The sequence below is a fragment of the Strigops habroptila genome, chromosome 6, assembly GCF_004027225.2.
Source record: "Strigops habroptila isolate Jane chromosome 6, bStrHab1.2.pri, whole genome shotgun sequence".
Taxonomy (NCBI): Eukaryota; Metazoa; Chordata; class Aves; order Psittaciformes; family Psittacidae; genus Strigops; species Strigops habroptila.
The window spans coordinates 14,525,171-14,545,702 of NC_044282.2; the positions used below are offsets into that span (position 1 = coordinate 14,525,171).

Sequence of the window (20,532 nt, forward strand, 5' to 3'; positions counted from 1 at the left end):
GGCTGAACTGCAGCTGTTGTCCCTGCAGGACTGATCACATGGAACTGATGAAGTCTTATGTTGGTTGCATCTGCTTAGCACCAACATTCCTAGCCACTAGCTTCTTGACTAGTTTACTATCCAGATTAGGTACTTGGGTCTACTTAAGAGACAAACTTCACCTTGAACTCTCAAAGTCAGTCTAAGCTTAGGTACCATACGCGCAGGCCAGAGCTGTTACTTAAGACCAGTAGAAGAAAGAGTTATCCTAATTCAGAAGAATTTTAAGTGTTTAATGTTGAAGAAAAAAATACAGGTTAGATGAAGACAGAAAATCTCAAGTTTTTAGGTATTCACTTAGGCAAACAATTTTAGCCTCAATAACAGCATCATTTTCATTTGGCTTCCTTTGACATCCTGCCTCATTTTAAACTACTGATGTGTTACAGTTGAGATGCATCCGCTACAAGGGCAAAGTAAATTTAAAGTAATTTAGGACAAGCACAGATTATTTCAGAATTAAACTATCTGGTATCAAAAAGCATGAAGCATGAAGAGTAGAATTGCTGGATCATCACTACAAACAATTTAAGCGAACTTTTATTGAAGCATTAAGTTGTGGTACAGATATTTTTAAATGATCAAAGTCTAACACCACAGAAATTATAAACACCATACTCCCCCCATCCTGATCACCCTACACAGTTCAATAATCCATTCAACAGCTTTCATTTTTATAGCTGAGGCTTATGCTTCTATCTGTAAAATGTGTACTTCAGTATTATTGGAAAAGGGATCTTCAGTCTACTTAAAGGACCTCAAGCCAACAAATGTCAGGTCAGTTGGGACAATGTTAAGAAAAAAAAAAAAACCAAACCAAAACCAAAAAACCAAACAAAAACCACCAAACAAAAAACCCCCCACTGAAATATTGGTCCTCAATATTAACACCAAAAAGCATTAGTGCCATTTACAGCATGTAATCGATAACATTGGTAAAGAACATCAACAATATATTTAAACAAACAAACAAAAAAAATCAAGATGTTCCAACCACTTGATTTCTAACCAAGTAGACTTTAGTTTAGAAGCACTAAAAAAGTGCTTCATTTATAAATATGGAAGGAACAAAAAACCATTGCGTCAAACCAGAAAGAGTCAAAACCTCACTAGGACGGGGGGGGGGGGGGAATCATCTCAATTTTGTAGTGAACATGCTGGTCTCACAGCTGTTAAAATCCCAGTATTTGCAAACATAGCTGAAAGTGTGCCAGCTCTTTCAAGCCTGCATTTTAGTCAATACCCATTAAAGTGACTTTGAATTACACTTATTCATGCTCTATGAATAGCATTCTACTTCACTTTTGTCCAGGTGTCCCAGACAGTTCTTGTTCTATGCCTTCACTTTAATGCCCTCAAGTCACCATAAGAGGAATCACCTTAGTAGTTAGGAGGAAAAAACAGATGAAGTCACAACACTCAAATACAACATAAGTCACATGCACAACAATGTCACAGGACTGTCACAAGATAGAGGCATTAGCTTTGCTTTGAACAACAAAATGAAGTGACACTGGACCAGTTTAGAAACACTCTTTACAGTTAGAAGTGGTAGGTCACAGGTTTTACTGAGAGTAATCCAAACCAATCAACACACCCAGACTGGCAAATCCCACTCCTTCATTACATCTACCTGCCAGCACCCGAAAGCACCAGCCTCTTAGCCTGACATAACTGGTGATTAGGAAAGAAAATATCTGGTGCCAAAATGAGCTTGCACTTTGCAGAGCTGTCACACAACTACACCAAAGCACTCACATCCTGACTCAGCATTTCCCCTATCAAGCCTTGGACCTTCTTCAAACCCTGCCATTGTGTAGCAGTATGACACTCAGGGATGTGGACAGATAAAGAGGCATTAAGGTAAGGTGAAATTTAACCAGCATTAGTACCGAGACCCAAGTTTCTAAAGGTGAAAGACCAATGCATTAGCCCAGTGCTGCAGTACAGCTGAGCAAATTCCTATAAGCTTTATTAGAGCATGGAAAGTCAGTCTGATTTAAAAAATAAATCAGCCACCACTTGTAGTAGCAAAACAATTTGTAACTGTTTTAAGAACTTTTTCCAAACATGGACATGTTAGTTAGGAATCAGTTTCATTAGAAATCATAAAAGTTTGTCAAAAACTGTTTTAGACTGAAATCACAACATAAATGAAAAAAGAGTGACGATTTAAGAGAGAACTGTCCCCAGTGAGCAGGTGGAGGCTAAAGCCTAATGAGGACGAAAGCCTTGTCTGTGGGGAATTTTTGGTGATACCTGGAGAAAAACTATACTGTGTGCAATTCTACCTGAATCATTTTTACAAGTGTTGTGAAGTTTCATACAGTAAGATTTTTCTACATGCACTTCAATTTCACAGCAAGAGTGGCATAGAGTACCTAAACACAGAAGAGAGCATTCATGCAAGATATCTAACTCCTTGATATAATAATGCATACAATTCAAAATGGTTATACTATGATTACACCTAGGGCTTTCCACAACTACAAGGTGGTGGGAGTGGAAAGCGTGGCCCCCTGAATCATTAACTAGAAAGCAACCACCACCTTCTATATGGGATTTCTTTTTGCGCTTTTTCTTCATTCTTAATCAACTGTGCTGTTGCTGGCGATTTTTTGTGAAACTGGTAAAAACAAAATTGTAATCACTGAATTGGGCAATCTGGTGATCGAGACGTTTAAACCCTTCAATCTTCTGGGCAGAAGAGAACACTGTACGACATTTAGAGCTCTAGAAAACAAAAGAGGGAAAAAGTTACTTTTGTAAATTTACCATTTAGTGATAGCAAAACATGTATTTTACATGTGGTTCTTGTGATACTCCAGGGAGATCTTAGAGCAGCCTTCAAGTGCCTACAGAAAAGCTGGAGAGGGACTTTGGACAGAGGCATGTAGTGACAGGACAAGGGGCAATGGTTTTAAACTGAAAGAACGTAGATTTAGATTAGACATAAGGAAGAAGTTCTTCCCTATGAGGGTGGTGAGGCACTGGCACAGGCTGCCCAGAGAAGCTGTGGCTGCCCCATCCCTGGCAGTGTTCAAGGCCAGGTTGGACGGGGCTTTGAGCAACCTGCTCTAGTGGAAGGTGTCCCTGCCCATGGCAGAAGGTTGGAACTAGATGAGCTTTAAGGTCCCTTCCAATCGTAACCGAGCCAGGATTCTGTGACTAGCTGGCAACATCACCATAATACAACTGACAGCTGAAGCCAAATCCAGAAAAATACCAAAGCAAGAAATTATGCCTATAGAGAACTGCACAGGAAGTCATTAGAGTACTGAGATTGGGCTGCCCCCCATATTAGTATTTTCATAAGTTTTCTGGAGATCAGATTTAGTACATACCAAAGCAATACTGAGGAATATTTTTACTTTCCAAAGAAACTACCATCTAAACAGAGATAAACTGTAAACCACTAATGCGCCAGTAAAAAAAGAAATCTCTACCCTTGCTTTGTTTGTGCCTGTGTGCATTTCAGGGTCTGACAACCTAATGCAAGAAAACTCACCTGATTAACAAAGAGAGTTGTCACAAATTTTCCTGGCTTGAAAACCTCTACAACTTTTCTAATCAGATCATCATAAGAGGTCTGACTTATATTTGTTTCAAAACTAACGTAAGAAAACTCTGGTTCTGGAGTGATGTGAATAGTCCAGTAAGTTCCCTGAAAAGAAAAAAATGATTACCAGATAGTAACTACTTATTTTAATGTTAATTATCGCTAAGTGTGAAACTTACATCCGATTTCATCCCATTCATTGAATACCCACAAGGATTGAACATTGTAGCATCAATAACAGAACCTGGTATCAGGTCACGAATTCCACTCATCTGCAACAGAAATTAAAATTACACCACTTAGTTTGTCATACACCCCTATACTTGTTTAGATTTAAATCAAAGGCAGAATGAACAATTTAGATAACATGACACCAGAATTCTCCCAAGAACAAGTCAGTCTGATAATGCGTACCACTGTAGATGAACTTGTTTTGCACCCTGTCACATACCAAGTGCCAGAGTGACAAGTTGCATGCAAGCTATCAGATACACTGCCTCCTACTGAACCAAGCTGCATGCCTCCAACACTAGGGAACAGCTCAGGATTCTAAAATAGCATTGTTTAGTTGCTTCTTCAACTAAAATGGAAAACAGAGCTCCTGTTCAACCAGTATCCACAAAGTGAAGGGTGTTACCATCTACTCCAGAGTAACAATACATTTCTTTAGAATGAAGTGCAATCCCAAGCACTTTGATTTCCCACATGGTAGTTGAGCTACAGCCAAATCTCCATAGCAAATACAGTATAAGAAACAAAGCCTAAGATGGAAACCCAGATCAAGTCAATGTACTTGTCAGAGAAGCTTGTTTATGTCACAGGACTTTCCCATTGGAAAAATGAAGCAAAACCATTTAGTTACACTTAGACCTTAACCCTCCCCCATGCAAATGGCTCCAGGATTTAACCTTAACTCTGATACAGAGATTCCTATGTCATTCATTGTCTTCCATCTAAGCTTTACCCCTCCTAATCTCCATCCTGCAGCAGAAGTTACTCAATTGCTGTTTTATTTCTACTCCATTTTCCAGAAGATAAGCTTGCAATCACCCAATTGCTCCTCTCAACATATTAAAGCAGGAGCATTGAAAATGTGAAATTATACTCCCAAAAACACATTCTAGATTTAAATGAGATCCCCAAAACAGCAATCTGATATTTTCTATGACATCTTTCCTACCCCAAAATAAACCTTGTATTAAATGGTAAATGAAATATTTTATTGCCATTTCCCCCAGAACGCTTAGTTTTGAAGTGAACATACACGAGTGACATCATTTGCAGTAACACCATCTTTCATGTAGAACTGGTCCATAACTACTGGGTCAAGCTCACTCATCAGAATTTCCAGTGTCTGATCAGGCTGATTGGATATCCGACTCTCTGGGAAATCCAGGGTGTACAGGTACCTGCATAAAATACAGATCATGGATGTAATAAATACTAGCAGCACCAAGGTGTACTGTAAGCCCCAAAGATTTCAAAATCTCCACATACATACCAGCAATCAGAATTCATACGCCCCATGCAATAAGCTGCTCCATCTAGAGAAGGAAAAAAAAGTCTCCAGTTAATGCACCGCAACTGATACTTCACATAAAAAATTAGCTTCATTTCATAGCTAAAGATAGAAGTCTTCTGCAGAACATTAATAGTGCACTGTTAGTCAGCCTCTGTATCAGATGATCAGGCATTTAACTTCAGGAATGTAAAGCCAATAATCAGGAAAACAGGCTCCCTCAGAAGGTGGCCTGGGCACCCTGGTTCAGAGTCTACTAGCAGGAAATTCAGGTGACAGCTTTGGCTGTGCACAGACAGAAGTCCTGGTACTCTTAAGCATCTATTTAATGAATTTATGATTAGCATTTATTTTCAAAATAACCTGGACAAGTACTACAGCATTCGTGTTCCTTCAGAAAACTTTTCTGTCAGTTAAAGTTCAGCATTATTCTTGTAGGCTTTAGATTGTATAAAATGTTTAAATCCAGTCTTTAGCGCAGTGATTTCCTGAGAAAAGCTTACTTTTTTTCATCAGCATTAGTTGCCTTAAATTACCATCCTACCTTTTTAATGAGGTATTTAGGATTAGTAAGACCTGGATTCCGCAAACTGACTTGCTACCCTCCATTTGGAAGTCTTCAGACCTCAGTTAAGATAAAGTGCTAACTATCAAGTTCAGTATGATTTAAATTTTGATTTTGGCAAGTTAAGTGTCAGAAATGCAGAAAATCGATATTTACAGCTTTTGATTTTTCTGCAGCCCAAGCTCATGCTGGCTGCAGAACTGCAAGGAATGAGCACTGAATGGCCTGGCAGCCTCTATGTGGTTTACCTCTTGTCACTTCTCACTTCACATCAACATTTCACACAAGCTGCACAATTTTGCTCAAGTTTCATGAACTTACTTGGGAAAATTTCATTAAGAAACTCTACTTCTTCCTGGAAATTCCTATGTGGGTACTCCTGGTGGGAAGGCTTCATGAAATTCTTACGTGAATAAAAGAAGCTCTGAAGAAAAAAAAGAAAGTGCATCACAGCTACTGAATATACCCACCCACCTTGAACATAAAAATCTGAAAAATGCAAGCATTTATCATAAGCTTTCACAGGTCCTAAGCTTTCATTATCAAAATGCTGCTACCTGTATTTCTATTTCAGAGGCATATGGTTATTCCTAGCTTCATTTCTAAGCCTCAGGAAACGCTTACTTTCAGATCTGTTTTCCACAAGAAAACATCCGTGACTTCAGCACTGACAACATGGACATGGAAGTCTTTCACCCTTAAGTAACCTTAACTCAGCACAACAGCACTTGTAAGTTAACATCCTTTAAGAGGAAAAAGGCTGAATCCTACAACAAAGCAAGCAACCTTAAACTTCAATTTTCCCATTACAGGAAGCATAAATGGCAAAGTAAGTTTCAGAATATTTAATAAAATCAGTGAATTTGGAATATTCATAAAAAGCTTTGTACATCCCAAGGAACATGCAGCATTTTTGGCACCTTACCTGAATTGAGTCAAACCCACTGTACTCCCTAGCAAGCTCCAACAGGGGAACCAGTGCTTGCAGTAAGAGGGTGGTACCACACGTCTTCAAAATGAAACGTCTCTTGGAGACAAACATGCTACTCTCACTGTAAAAAAAGATGTGTTAAAAATATCTTAAGTGCTCTACATAGAAGAAGCCAGGAGAGACTAGTTAGATGTTGCTTCTTATCCCAACCAAAACCATTACTGTAAGTGAACATTCAGCATATGATACATAAACAAGCTTGGCAAATGGATCAAACCAAGACACTTCAGTTAACTTGAGAGTTGCTCATGGTTTCCTGAAACAAATACCTGCTGTAGGTGTGATATTACACACAGCAATCACACTTCAGGAAAAGAGGTACTACATAGGTTACCTATTCTTAATCTATTCAAGGAATTACAAACATGCTGTGAAGCAGGTACACAACAGACATGCTGTTTAATTTCTTAACCCAGACACAGAACAGAGTCAAACTTGAAATCTGACTTACTCAGCTGAAATAAAGCCTGTGAGAACATGAACTCAAAAAAGGCAAAAGCCTTGATTTCATAAACTGGCTGCACCTTCTCCTGCAAAGTGGTAAATCAGCACCTATCCACAAGACCAGGAAGCCTCATAATGAAAGTACAGCCACAGCTACAGGATATGCCTTATACATAAGATTCCAAAGTTAGCTATACATAAACTGTCAGTCAGATACCTACAGTCCCACTGAACTAGAGACAAGTATTGATACTACATCCAGGACATTTACACATGTGTAACAAGTATCTTCTCACCAAGTAACTGAACAATGGGAATAAAAGCCTAGCTTAAGCAGCATTCCAAACTGAGCTATTTAAGAATTTAAAGTCAAGGTTCTATTTCACCCAGCACACAGCTGTAACAAGTCACATTCTTTTCAGAATTTTGTTTCAAATATATGAAGCTTGTGGAACCGAGACCGCAGCACGGTTTCTTGAACTAGCGTGCTCTTAGCCCAACCTTGCCCTCAAGGCAGTCTTTGAGAGTACAAAAGCTTCGGTTTTTGTAATCTCAAGTAAAGCAGAAAATGTCATGTGTCTGTGGAGTTCATGTAGAAAAAGCATGAAAGTGTTTTGTAAGATGAAAAACACATCGCAAAAGTAGTGTCCTTACAACTACCGCTGCACAGCACAAAAACTCCAGGATTTTGAGGAAGCTACATTTTCACAGATGTCCTTAACTCAGCTGCAGGAGTTGTTCCCCTTGACTGCATTATCTGGAGTTAAAGCCAATCCACTGATACAGTTTTTGCTGATCCAGAAGTGACACCTACATGCACTATTCTGCTGAAGTAATCCTAAACCTCTTAACTGGGGAGACTTATTTATCCCTGGACAGAATTCAGTGATCAGGTGCAGAAATACCATAGCTGTGTCCTTAATCTTTTTAGCTAAGGAAACAACACAAAAAACAAAACACAAAAAGAGACAAAAACTTTGCTCTCATGAGACCTCACTTGGAGTACTGCGTACAGTTCTGGTGTCCTCAACATAAAAAGGACATGGAGCTGTTGCAGCAAGTCCAGAGGAGGGCCACAAGGATGATAAGGGAGCTGGAGCACCTGCCGTATGAAGACAGGCTGAGAGAGTTGGGGCTGTTCAGCCTGGAGAAGAGAAGGCTGCGTGGAGACCTCACAGCAGCCTTCCAGTATCTGAAGGGGGCCTGTAAGGATGCTGGGGAGGGACTCTTCCTTAGGGACTGTAGTGGTAGGACGAGGGGTGACACGTTCAAACTTAAACAGGAAAGTTCTTTACAGTGAGGGTGGTGAGGCACTGGAATGGGTTGCCCAAGGAAGTTGTGAATGCTCCATCCCTGGCAGTGTTCAAGGCCAGGTTGGATGGAGTCTTGGGTGACATGGTTTAGCATGAGCTGTCCCTGCCCATGGCAGGAGGGTTGAAACTAGATATTAAGGTCCTTTCCAACCCCAACTATTCTGTGATTCTATGATAATTACAAAGACATTTCCACTACAGAAGCATGGCAGTACTATGCTTAGCAGACCCCTGCAAATCGCAGTCACAAAGAGCAGGATCTTCACCCAAGACTGGATTCTCAGCCAAGTGGATCCCATACAACAGCTTTAAGTTTTTTACCTCTTGGAGCCTAAAAGAATAAGCTAGTGACTTACCTGAGTACATAAGCTTCCTGCTTGTCAGTTTTTGTCACACTTATGATCAAACAATGCACATTCTCCAGAAGTTTGTCCCACTCAATCCTGTGAAGAAATTATAGAAGAACACAAACAACAGGTTAAACAAACTGAAGCTTTCTGGAACCCTGGGTAAAAAGTATAGCCCAAAACAAGACTACAGCTCTTGTCTAGAGTTGCTGGATCTGAGAGCATGAAAGGCAAAGACTTTTTATACAGGAACTGTACCACAATACAGTAATATCTAATTCTTAGCTCAAGATCTGTTAGCGTAACCTGCTCCACAAGGACAATTGTCCAACAGCAATCCCAAGCATCTAACTAGGCAAGTCAGGATAACCTTAAATCCTGCATCCCATATGTACCAAGATAAAATTCATAAATTATAATTTAGGTATGTTTTAGGTTGAATCTCCATGTACTTCAACCACAGAAGCCATTGGCAGCTACTAGAGTAATAAACCAGCAAGTTAACATGTTTTGTTTGTCCAGCATGGAGTCGAGTTCATAGGTTTTTAGGGCTGGTTTTCGATTAAATTATGTCAACGACCTGAATTCCTCTTTGATCAATCAGCACCACAGAATTCCTTCTCTGTAGAAAATATAGAAGACTCATACCAAATAGCTTGCAATGTTACACTTACAAGGAAACAAACTGAACTGTTTTCATATAGTGCAAGTTGAAGCTACAGTGCTAACTTCAGTGCAGTGGTAGAAATCTATTATTTCAATTCTTTACTGCAGTTACTCATTCTACAAGGAATTCTATTAAAAATAAAATAAAAGGGCTCAAATTGAGCCCAAACACTTCCAAGTACTCATGAGGGATGACAGACCTGGGGGAAAAAAAAGTAAATTTGGTTGTCACTTCAGTCTTGTATTTACACAAGATCAGTAGAATCAAATATAGTAGAATTTGCTATAAAGCACAACAGGAACAGATACAGCTTCCAGAAGCTGCAAGCCTACAAGCCTGCCGGCTGCCCTACTTCTCCCATCCCTCCCTTCCCACAGCACACTGCACCCACAGGTTTGTGCGGGCTCTTGTGCTCAGACCCATCATGAACCAAGAAATGGACTAACCCAGCTTAAAGGGAAGCTGCCCATCAGGGGTGGAACAAACACAGGACCCGTTGCAGCCGGCAGCATAAAATTGCTATTTCTTTCATCACAAAGCAAGCTGCTAGATTGGCTCAGCTGCCCATGTACCTGTCAGCCTAATCCTTCCTCAGGAGTCAGGTCTCTCTCCCTTTGACACTGCAAAAGCACTGCAGCTGTACTTCAGGACAGAGCACTCACTGTTAGTTCTATCCGCAGAGTTCCACCAGCAGCCTTCCACCATCTTTTCCCTTGGAAAACCAGTCAGTTTACAAAGTTTTGGATTCTGCTGTACATACAGGTAAAGTATCCAGATGTTCTTTGCTTCTCTAAACACCACAACAAATGCCTTAATTTCTCCCTCACTTGAGAATGCCTCCTGACACTAAATTCTGTACCTTCACTAATACTTCAGTCTTTTCCCTTTAATAATGTATATTACACTAAACCAGTATATTTATACAGGAGTCGACTATAATATACTTACATGAGACTTGTGCTGTGGCCTCCTTTTACTTGAGGCTGAAGCTATTAAAAATGTGTTTAAGAGAATCCTACACATCTTAAAATCCCTCGGGATTAAGTGTACATCTGAACAAGTTTCTGAGCTTAGTTATATAAGTGGATACTTAAAATCAAAGTCAGGTTTTCCCTACCACCCCAGCTGGTGAACCTTGAAAGAGTCTTCTGCAACTACAGACATAACAGCCCAGACCACTTGAATCTGCAGGTCATTAAAAAAACAAAACAAAAAAACACACCCACAAAACACCACACCCCACAAAAAAACCAACCAACAAAACCCAAACAAAAAACCCAAACCACACAGCTTGTTTTTAATGCTCAGTTGAAGTCCCACACATTTATTCAGCTCTACATTTATGTCACTGACTCGGGTTTAGCTCTGTTGTTGATACTCAAATTTATATGAAAATACATCTCAAAAACCTGGAAAATGCAAAGAGTTAAACAGTTCATACTATACCTATTTTTTAATGCTCCTAGACAATCATGCTATTTTGCTGAGGACTGAAGGACATTGTTTTCTCTCAAAGCTCCAGCACACCTGCATCAGTTGGCCAGCCTTAGTACCGTCCCTCTTACATCCTACTATACTCTTCCTATAAATTGAACTAGGCAATGCATCAGTTTGTTCAAGTCATTCCAGTACCACTACTGGTGATATTTTATCTGCAATTAAAGCAGCACCAAGTGTCTGACATAGCACGTATGGAAGATGAGGCAGAGTTCCCTTACGCTGCCTGATGCTGAGCTGCAGTAACCCCATTCGCACATTACTACAAATCTGATTTTGTACTTGTATAAATATCAGTGAGTATGTAACTATCTTAGGCTTTGTGAGAGCATACATCTTGGCCTTCATAAGCTTCTTACCTCGTCAGACAGTCAAAACCTTAGCATTATGTAGACAAATGAGAATTTCTTTTAAGTATCACCACAGCGCAGTTCCATCCAGACACTTCAGGAAAATGGCTTGTTTAAGCTTCAGTCACGTATTAGCAGAGAAAGATGTAACAACTTTGGTGTGCAAGCAGTCCAGCAATGAGGGATCATTGCTGGAGTGTACAGCACACTAACAACAATACAATATTGCATGCTAAGTCCAAAGGCTACCATGCAAAGAAAGTCCCTAGTTACACTTGTTAGTACTACAGCTGACATTTAGATACCACAGCTGAAATCCGCAGTTGCCCAAGACTTTGATTATTAAAACTTTACTCAATTCTTCACTATTTCACTACATAAACCACAGCTAAGTGTATGCTGCACATTCACGTGTTGAACCTTTAAAGGAATAAAGGACAAGTTCATAATTTGATCTATTTAGAGTAGCATTAAGGAAAAAAGCCTGCAAGTTGAGGAACATAAAAGACACCGGGCTTGATCCAGCAGCAGACATGTAATAGACTAACCAGGGGTTGCAGCACCCAGGATGAGAGTTGGCCACATTAGGGAGAAGTTTTGCAGCGATACTGTCCTGTACCTTATGCATTTTAAGGTTAAGCATGAAAATTACAGAAAGGCCACTGACATGCTGGATTTGATCTCCATATAATCTATTTAAACAAGATGACCTTAGTATTTGACATTTTCCATTGTTTAAAGCAGAGCTAAGGAAGAACATCTGGGACTATTCTGTACCAAGCAGAGAGTTCACTAGAAGTCTAATTCCTGCATTTCTTCCTTTTCTTTAATCTGTGTAATTGTTACTAGAGACAAGCAATGTCCATCCACACTTATTGTAGATACAAAAAATCCACCTTAAAAATAGTATTTCAGTGGTTATCAGTACATGTATTGCAGCTAATCCTATTTTAGCAAATGAAAAGTATCCTCAAAGTTAGTAACTGGGAAATACTTGGTAACTTTCCTACTTATTTCATAACTGATTTTAACTGGCAAGCAAAGCCTCTAACTGAAGAAAGGGAACCAAAGAGACTAATTCTCAATAAAATGCTATAATGGGATTCTGCTCTTCAAGATTCCCCTTTCAGTGGGAAGTATGCAGATTGTATTACTATGTCCAAATCATTTCCCATAGCCAGACATCAGGCCAATCCCAGACACTTTAGAAACTTTTCTCCTATACTCAAGCCAAGCACACTAGAATACAATGCACAAATCACCTGTAGCTAAGTAAGTTCTGTAGCAGAGCTGCATCCACTGGAACTCCACACCAAAAATGCATTTGTGACCAACTCCTCACTGTTAGGCAGGCTTATTTCCTGCTTCATTCCAAAACTGTAAACCTCAAGTAACTGCCACCTACTGAAAGCCCGAATAGTTTCTCCAGCAGACAAAGGGTGCATCTTTGGCTGCACATGCTCAGAGAATACCAAAGGAAAATGGAATACATCTACTCAAGTGTGAAAAGCTGTCCATACTTGAACGGTAAAAAGCCACTTGTTCTATAATTAGCCAGCAGAACATGCACAAGAAAAAACGTACCAGGCTCAGCAACCTACTCTACACCTGTGTTGCAATGTTTAGTGCTGTATTGGCACAGACTTGTTACCAGAGTGCAAATAACTTTCATGCAAACTGCCACCCAAGTATGTCAGTACAAGAAACCTATCAGAACAGAGAAGTATTTATTTTCAGGAACTATGCTTGAAGCTTTTAATGAAATTAATAGTCAACAAACCCTCTCAACCAAGTTCAAAACCATCATGTTTGCTCCTTTATTTTGTATTTCTGAGAAATAAAGGATGAACAAGCCATGAATCAAGTTTCCCTTGCCAGATAAATAATACTTCTGAGTGAAAGTTACTGGCCTATTCTGAGCCTTTACCTTCAAGGGTAGAACAGGTTCTTAACACAGGAGTCTAGTATATCAGGCAGTAACACAATACTGCTGTTTCAGGCCAACTGGGAAGGCAACAACAGCAATTTAACAAGATAAAGAACTACATCAATAACTTTTTCCTAACAGCAACTAACAGCTTCCACAAGCATATCATCCCACCACCCCAGTAACAGTCCCTTGCTAAGGCAGCCTGAATAGCAATGGGAAGAAAAGTTGTTTTGCAGTAGGGCAGGAATTCTTAGGAAATAAATCCTGTGACACTGTTACGACAGCTCAAGCTGCACACATAGTCTAGCACAGCTTTTCATCAAAACAGCTGACAGGTCTACAGTAATCAAAGCAATAAGCATTTTTCATCTTGTACTTTAGCATAAGACCTTGCTTTAAAAGCAAGCATTCAACTGCAAAGCATAGCAACTTTCTATTCCCTCACCTGTTACCTACTAAGTTTTTTTAGGAGCCAGATACATCAGTTACCTCATTAGCAGGCTACAGTTCAGTAGGCAAATTCCTACCAATACCATGATCCAGAGCAGTCAAACTCAATGCCTTGCCTAAACTGCCAATGCAGAAGATGTAGCCGAGGCACATGGAAGCTGGTTAAGTATCAGTGTCGACAACTGCAACATTAGTTCCAAGGATCCTGAAACAGGTAGATACAGTACAGACCATACACACAAAAAAATCACAAGCTTTTTAAAGCACCTCCTAGCAGCTCATGTATTCCCCTGCAGCCAACTGCATGTGAATTATTTCCTATTAGAATTATAAGTGAGTTTAGAAATTGCTGTTTAAGATAGATTATCTTTCACTATGTCCACACCCTGAGACACAAGGCACTGGCAACCTGATAATTTTACCTCAGCAGTATCTGTGGAACACACAAAACCCACACCCCCTCTATATGCTCTGAACACAGATATATAGAAAGACTGTCTGCATCTCCCTTATCTTAAAATTAAGAAACCCTCCAGGGACACACACTTAATCTTGAATTAAAGACAGGCAGCTGAATGGAAAATTACATCCAAAATACTTCTTAACTATAAGGTCCTGAGCCAACTTACTAAGAAGTTCCCAAAAATTCCCTAATGACATCAAGATATTTCAGCAATGGCACAAAGATGGTCACAGACAGTCCTTTAGAGTCAGCACACTTCTGTTGCAGGCCTTTTATTATTGCAGTTACAGCAGTATATACGGAATGGCAACTCCATGCTTTACATCCAAAAATATTTGATGGATATCCCTTACGCTCAAGATGTTTAAGGAAGCATTAGCTCCAACAGGCACATCAGGGCTTCAACAAGACTTACAGAAAAGATTCAGGGCAAGTTTGAAAGGGATCTTCTCCAGAAGGAACATACCTTAAGGCAGCAAGTATCTACTGCAAGCCTCAAATCTTCCTGTTCTCCTGGCTGAGTAAACAGCCATTAGAAAATTCCTTTTAGGAATATACCAGTAGCTACATATTTTAAGAGGATGGTTTATGCAGTCTCACTAAAGAGACCAGATTTTTGACAGAAAATGATTAACCAAATTCTTCAGCAGTATCAGTGGTAAGGTAGGAAAAATATCAAAAAGCCTTCAACAGAAGTCCTAACTTCCTGCAGCAGTATGACAATCAGTAGTAATAGTAGTGAGTGTAAAAGGGCTTGCTTCCTTTGTGTGAAAGCATTCTTCAATTACAACTGAGTCACAACCATTTCACCTCTGATTCTCAACTTGTTTGCTAAAATCTAGTTTATGAATATCAATTTTGATGAGGGGAAGCCTGAATTCTTACATGAAGTTCTCCAGACTACCTTTCATCTCCACGTTAAAAAGCTAGCAAGCACAGGGACAGAAACCCCTAACCTGGCACAACCCTGCCATCTTCCCAGTCTCCACACAGAGCAGTGCTACACTGTTTTGTTCCAAAGCACTGCAGGATTAAGAGCCAGGTAGGGCTCATGGCCCAGCCTCCTTACACGTTCACTGTTTGAGAAAGCAGGCAAATAACACTGCTGTTATATTTGGATTGGGGGAAGAGGCAGCGGAGCAGCGGCACTGCAGCAGTGAGTTGACTCAGGCTACAGGGTGCAGTACAAAGCAAGTATTTACAGGACTTATCAGATGCCTGACTGTATTGGTGCTTCCAAGTTTTCATGTAGCACAGGATGAGAATCTCGTGTCACTGTCACTCCATATTGCTCATCACCACACTTTTTTCTCCAGTTTCTTGCATGGCCACATAATTTAGACAAATAGAAAGCACACTAAAGGTCCATAAACAAGCTTAATTTCAGAGTATTCTTCAGGGTTGAATGCTTAAGACATGGACTCTTAATACCTACATCATTAACTTATGTTTTAAAGTTCTGTACGCTCAAGATAAGCCTTGAGATGGAAAATGCATAGTTGTGCAGCATCCCAAGGAATAAATGGATTATTTTACTGTGGGGATAGTGAATGCAGTACTGACTTACCACAGAATTGCAGGGCTTATGGCATATTAGTTTTTTTCTTATTATTATTTTAGTAAACTCTTCTTTTATATATAGTTCAAGGCTACTATTTAAAATAAACATGCTTTACAAAGTACACTTGAGAACAAGCACCAGAGTTAAAGCAAATTATTTCAAGACCACAAAACCATTAACTCCATTCCACTTCTGACTATGAGCAGGGCAGGCATCTTCAGTGCTTGCCACTATTTCAACCACAAGAACTTTTCACAGAACTGATTAGCAAATGACACCCCCACCTGAACAGCAAAGCCCATGTTCAATGCTTTTTAAGTTTATAGTTGAGACCTTTACTGAATGTATTAAAACAGTATAAATCTCTTCTGAAACACTTTACACCTACCCAAACTGTTCTCTAGAAAGCAGGCTTGCCCATAGGAGGAGAGAAAAAACCAAACAAGTGAAAAAAACACTTAATTGCATCAGTTCTTGAACTCCCCCCCCCCCCCCCCCTTTTTTTTTCCTGGTGATATCCTGCAAAGACTTTAAAATAGCCAATTCCTAGCAAGCACATGCAACATGGATTTTTTTTTAGCTTTGAACACCAGCTTAGTCATTCAGTAGATGAATGGCTCACATTTCACTACTAAGCAGGTACTACAATACAAAAGGCAAGCTCAACTGGTTTGGAACTTGATTTTCATTTAGCTATTGTTCTACAGTTTCAGCTTTGATTTCAAGTTCAACAGAACTAGTTTATTCAATCACCTTTACAGAATTAGCAGAGGGTTAAATTGTAAGTCAGTTTTTTTCCATTTGCATCTATCAACTGTAATGATTTAATTCTGACAGTGTTCCAAAAGAGAATGTTCATGCTAGCAACACGGAATCACTGATCATTGCTCCTCGACACAGGTTAACAGCAATTTTCAGACACATCACAGCTTCCTACCAAGAAAGTACACAGCTTCAATTAACATTTTGTATTAAGAGCCAATTAACACAAAGGCCTTCAAAGCTTGCTCACCACTCTGAAACTGTGTAAAAGACCACATTTCACAGCTAACAGTTTGTATCTACTCTATTAAAGCTTTACAGCCATATCTAAACCATACAAAAACTGTCACAGTATCTGCCTTGCAATTACATGTAATGCTCTTGAGCAGTTTTAGAAATTAAGTCTGCAGTTGTGTAAAGATGAGCCTGAGCTCACAAGCAGAACACCAGAGAGTATGAATGTGTCAATGAGGAAAACATTTGCAGAATGCCATCTCTAAACTGGATCTGTATATCCAAACTCCAGTATATTAACACAAAGTCAAATGAGTGTTTTTGGAATCTTCCACATTTGAAGTAAAACACAAGAAGAATCCTGAAGTGCCTGCATAACTCAAATCAGCACATATTTCAGCTAGGATCTGCAACAGTCTTCCAGGATTGCCCAGTTATTGACTATACAAGCTGTTACCCTGTGATATCTGCTACACCACTAAATCTTAAAAGAACTGTATAATCACATCTAATTATTTCCATCTTAAGCACATTATTCAGAAAGGTCTAAATTCAGAAATCAGAAAGTTACATGAACAAACTACCTTAGCACACCAACAGGTCAGAGCCAAACATGTATCCTGCAGCGCTCCTGGCATAGCAGAGATGAAGCCTCCGCTACCCAAGAGCTAGTGGCGTGTGTATATATATACACACACACACACAACATGGGGGAAAGGCAGTTACCTGCCTACTGGGAATTCAGATCTTCGGATAGTTAACTCTACACATACGTAAACACAGAAAATTTGCTGAGGAACACCAAAGGAAAAGACAAATAGCATATGCTAAGCATCTCCTTTCAAACGCACACTATCATTAACATGTTCCACACACTGAGTATACCACAGCAAGGCCTTTCACAAGCTACCTGACCAAAGACCAGCGAGTAACAGAAACACACAAGCAGATATGGATACACTGAAAACATCCTCTAGCTACTATCTGAATCTAAAGAGCTGAGCAGTTTACTATACTGATAGTTAGCTACTGACATAAGTATAACCTTCAAATTTGCCCTGTATGTTTAAGACAAGCGTACTTTTTTCTTTTCAATTATGTTAGCTAGTTACATTTACATCCCAATCCTGTCATCCCTGCAAACCAGTACATAGTTCTTGGTCTGTTCTAGGCTATATAAGCCAACTTTGCTTTGTAGCTTGCAGCTATTATCTTCTTACACTTTTTGGACACTTCTGCCAGAACATAATTTTCTGGAGCTCTACAGTCGGACTCCTATTACTATTGGAAGAGTTCTAGGCCAGGTTGCAGAGGGCTTTGGTCTAGTGGAAGGTGTCCCTGTCCATGGCGGGGGGGTTGGTACCAGATGAGCTTTAAGGTCCCTTCCAACCCAAACCATCCGATAACTACTGCAAATGTTTCCAGACGGCCCCCGTACAAAACACCGTACCGCTGATCCACAGTAAGGACACCTCCGGCGGTGTGGCCCGACAGGGTTCCGAGGAGGAGCCGCGCGGCGGCAGGTGCCCCGGGGCAGTGCGCTGGCAGCGCCGCTGAGGCACGCACAGCTCAGCCGCGGGAGCGCTGCCCCTGCCGGCGCGGAACACGTGTGCGCAGGAAGCCGTGCGTGCCGCGGCCCTGCCCCCGCCCCCCGGGCAGCGGTGCACGAAGCGCCAGCGCATTCTTCACATGCCCATTGGGTGACGAGCGCGGGCCCACCCCCTCGCGGCGCCCCGCTCCCATTGGCCCGGCCTTGTCAATGGGGGAGCAGGCAGCGCGAGCCGGGAGCGGAACCAAGACACTCACGTGTAAACCGCGGCTCCGGCCGCGCTTCCCGGCAAGGAGGGGGGATCCCCCCCGCCGCCTGCCACGCCACGGGGAGACACGGGAAGGGCTCCCGCGTACAGCCCGCCTGCCCCTCCCTACGTGAGAGCCGCTGTATGAACCTGTCCAGCTACACAGCGCCGAGGGCGGCTGCGAAACCGGCCATGTGAGGGAACCATCAATCCTCGTCGCGACAGCATGGGGGATCTCCCCTTTCCCCTTCCAGCTTTCATGAGCCGAGAACGAGATTCCTATCCCCCACTCCCCACAGTATCGCACAGCCAGTCCCAACGGGCAGCGGTTTTCCACGCCTTCCCATCCCGAAGCCGGCCGGGGCAAGAGGCCCCACTGTGAAGAGACTTCCGCGGCTCAGCCACTACCAGCCGGCTGCCGGGAGCCGCAGCGAGCGCGGGGGCTTGGTGCAGAGGAGTGGGGGCCACTGCCATGCCCCCGGCCGCCAGCAGCACTGCGACACTCCGCCACCCGCCTCCCCCCGCAGGCACTCCTGCCCGGCGCGGCACACGCCCGGCTCTCCTCTCCCCGTCGCCACATGTTGCCAGCAGGCACCGCACGGGGCTGCACGAGGTGGCGGCACGGAATGGCTTCCGCGCCGTCCCCGGCACTGCCACTTCCCCCTCTCAGCCCCCCCCGGCCGGGACGAAGGGAGGCTCCCCGCCTCAGCGCGAGGGGGGGGTCTCTGGAGGGCAGCGGAAGGTGACCCCCTGCCCTCCCGCGGGTGCGGCGACCTTGCACCGACGGACAGGAGACGCCGGGGCTGTCACCGAGGGAGGGGGAAGGAGGCCGGCAGCCGCGCAGGGGCCGAACATGCCGCGCGCGCGCGGCCGCCGCCACCAGCAACGGCTGTGCCGAGCACCCCGGAACCATCCTCCCGTCAGCGCTGCGTGCAGCCCGCGCACGGCCGCTACCCCCCAGCCCGCGCCATCTCCTCTCGCACGCTCTCGCCCGCCGCCTCCACACCCAGCTCCGCACCGCTGCCGCCGCCACGCCCGCACCGGGCCCCGCGTGCGCCGGCCATTCACCGGCCTCTCCCGCCCGCCGCCTGCTAAGAGCAGCGCTCCTACTCCCCCCTCCCGCCCCGGCCGTTAACGGACCTGGGTATGGTGCGAAGATCGCCGGACCCCTTGCTCTGGTGAGGCTCCTGCTGCGCGGGCTGCTGCCGGGCGAACCACACCTCCAACAGCTTCTCGGTCCCTTCGAAGAAGTGTGCACCGTTCTCCTTCATGGTGAGACAACTCGGCAACCAACAACCACAGAAATTAACGACAACCAAACTACCGCCCCCGGCCGCTACCGTTTGCTGCTGCACGAGCCGCGCTGCCGCCGCCGGTCCCAGTCCGTGCCGGGCGGGTTTCACCTTCCAGGGGATTTGCTTAATATTAATTAAAAAAAAAAAAAAAGAAAAAAAAAGAATAATAATAAGAAGGATTTTTTTTTTTTTTTTTTTTAAACCAGCGAAAACCACCCGGAGTGCGTGGCGGCGGGTGCGGCGTGAGCGTGTGTGAAAGGGTTACAGTCCGAGCGGGGGTGCGGGCGGGCAGGCGATGCGGTTCGGTTCCTTGTAGTCCGTGTGTTCCCCTGTTACAGAGAAGAGCGTTGAGCGAGCGCTAGCTAATGTCGCCGGCCATACTGTGTAAGCGAGGAACTAAGTGCGCATGCAGCCCGCTTTATACTCCTCAGGTAACTGCATCACGTAGGATCGCGCTTGCCATTGGGCTGCCGCCGCTCGGGCCCGCCCTGCCCTGCTTCCTATTGGAAAACCCTGATGCCTGTCGAGGCATATGCCGGTTTCTCTGGCCCCGCCCACTGCAGCCCGCCTGCCCGCCCGCAGGGAGCGGGAGCGGGAGCGCGGGCGGCGGCAGGGCTGAGGCAGGGCTGGGGCAGGGCTGGGGCAGGGCTGAGGCAGGGCTGAGGCAGCGCCCGGGGCCGCCGTGTGGTGGGGGCGCGCCGGGGCTTGACCGCCCCGGGGGTGCGGGGCCGGGGAGAGAAGCGCGGACTA

General features: G+C 43.2%; 1 protein-coding gene across 3 annotated transcripts; it reads right to left on the reverse strand.

The window, feature by feature from the left end:
- Window positions 1–251: 251 nt before the first annotated feature.
- AMD1 (adenosylmethionine decarboxylase 1) lies at window positions 252–20,174 on the reverse strand. Of its 3 annotated transcripts, none has more exons than XM_030490882.1 (9): window positions 19,628–20,174; window positions 8,787–8,873; window positions 6,608–6,734; window positions 6,004–6,106; window positions 5,100–5,142; window positions 4,863–5,007; window positions 3,778–3,870; window positions 3,548–3,703; window positions 252–2,772 (listed from the first exon to the last, which is right to left on the reverse strand). In XM_030490882.1, exons 1-9 carry the CDS (start codon window positions 19,756–19,758, stop codon window positions 2,632–2,634), a joined length of 1,026 nt encoding a protein of 341 aa, XP_030346742.1. In that variant the 5' UTR covers window positions 19,759–20,174; the 3' UTR covers window positions 252–2,631. The 3 variants fall into 3 exon arrangements, with proteins under 3 accessions (XP_030346742.1, XP_030346743.1, XP_030346744.1); XM_030490883.1 differs by lacking the exon at window positions 19,628–20,174 and adding an exon at window positions 13,711–13,875; XM_030490884.1 differs by lacking the exon at window positions 19,628–20,174 and adding an exon at window positions 9,797–10,115 and having other exon boundaries at window positions 8,787–9,764.
- Window positions 20,175–20,532: the final 358 nt, after the last annotated feature.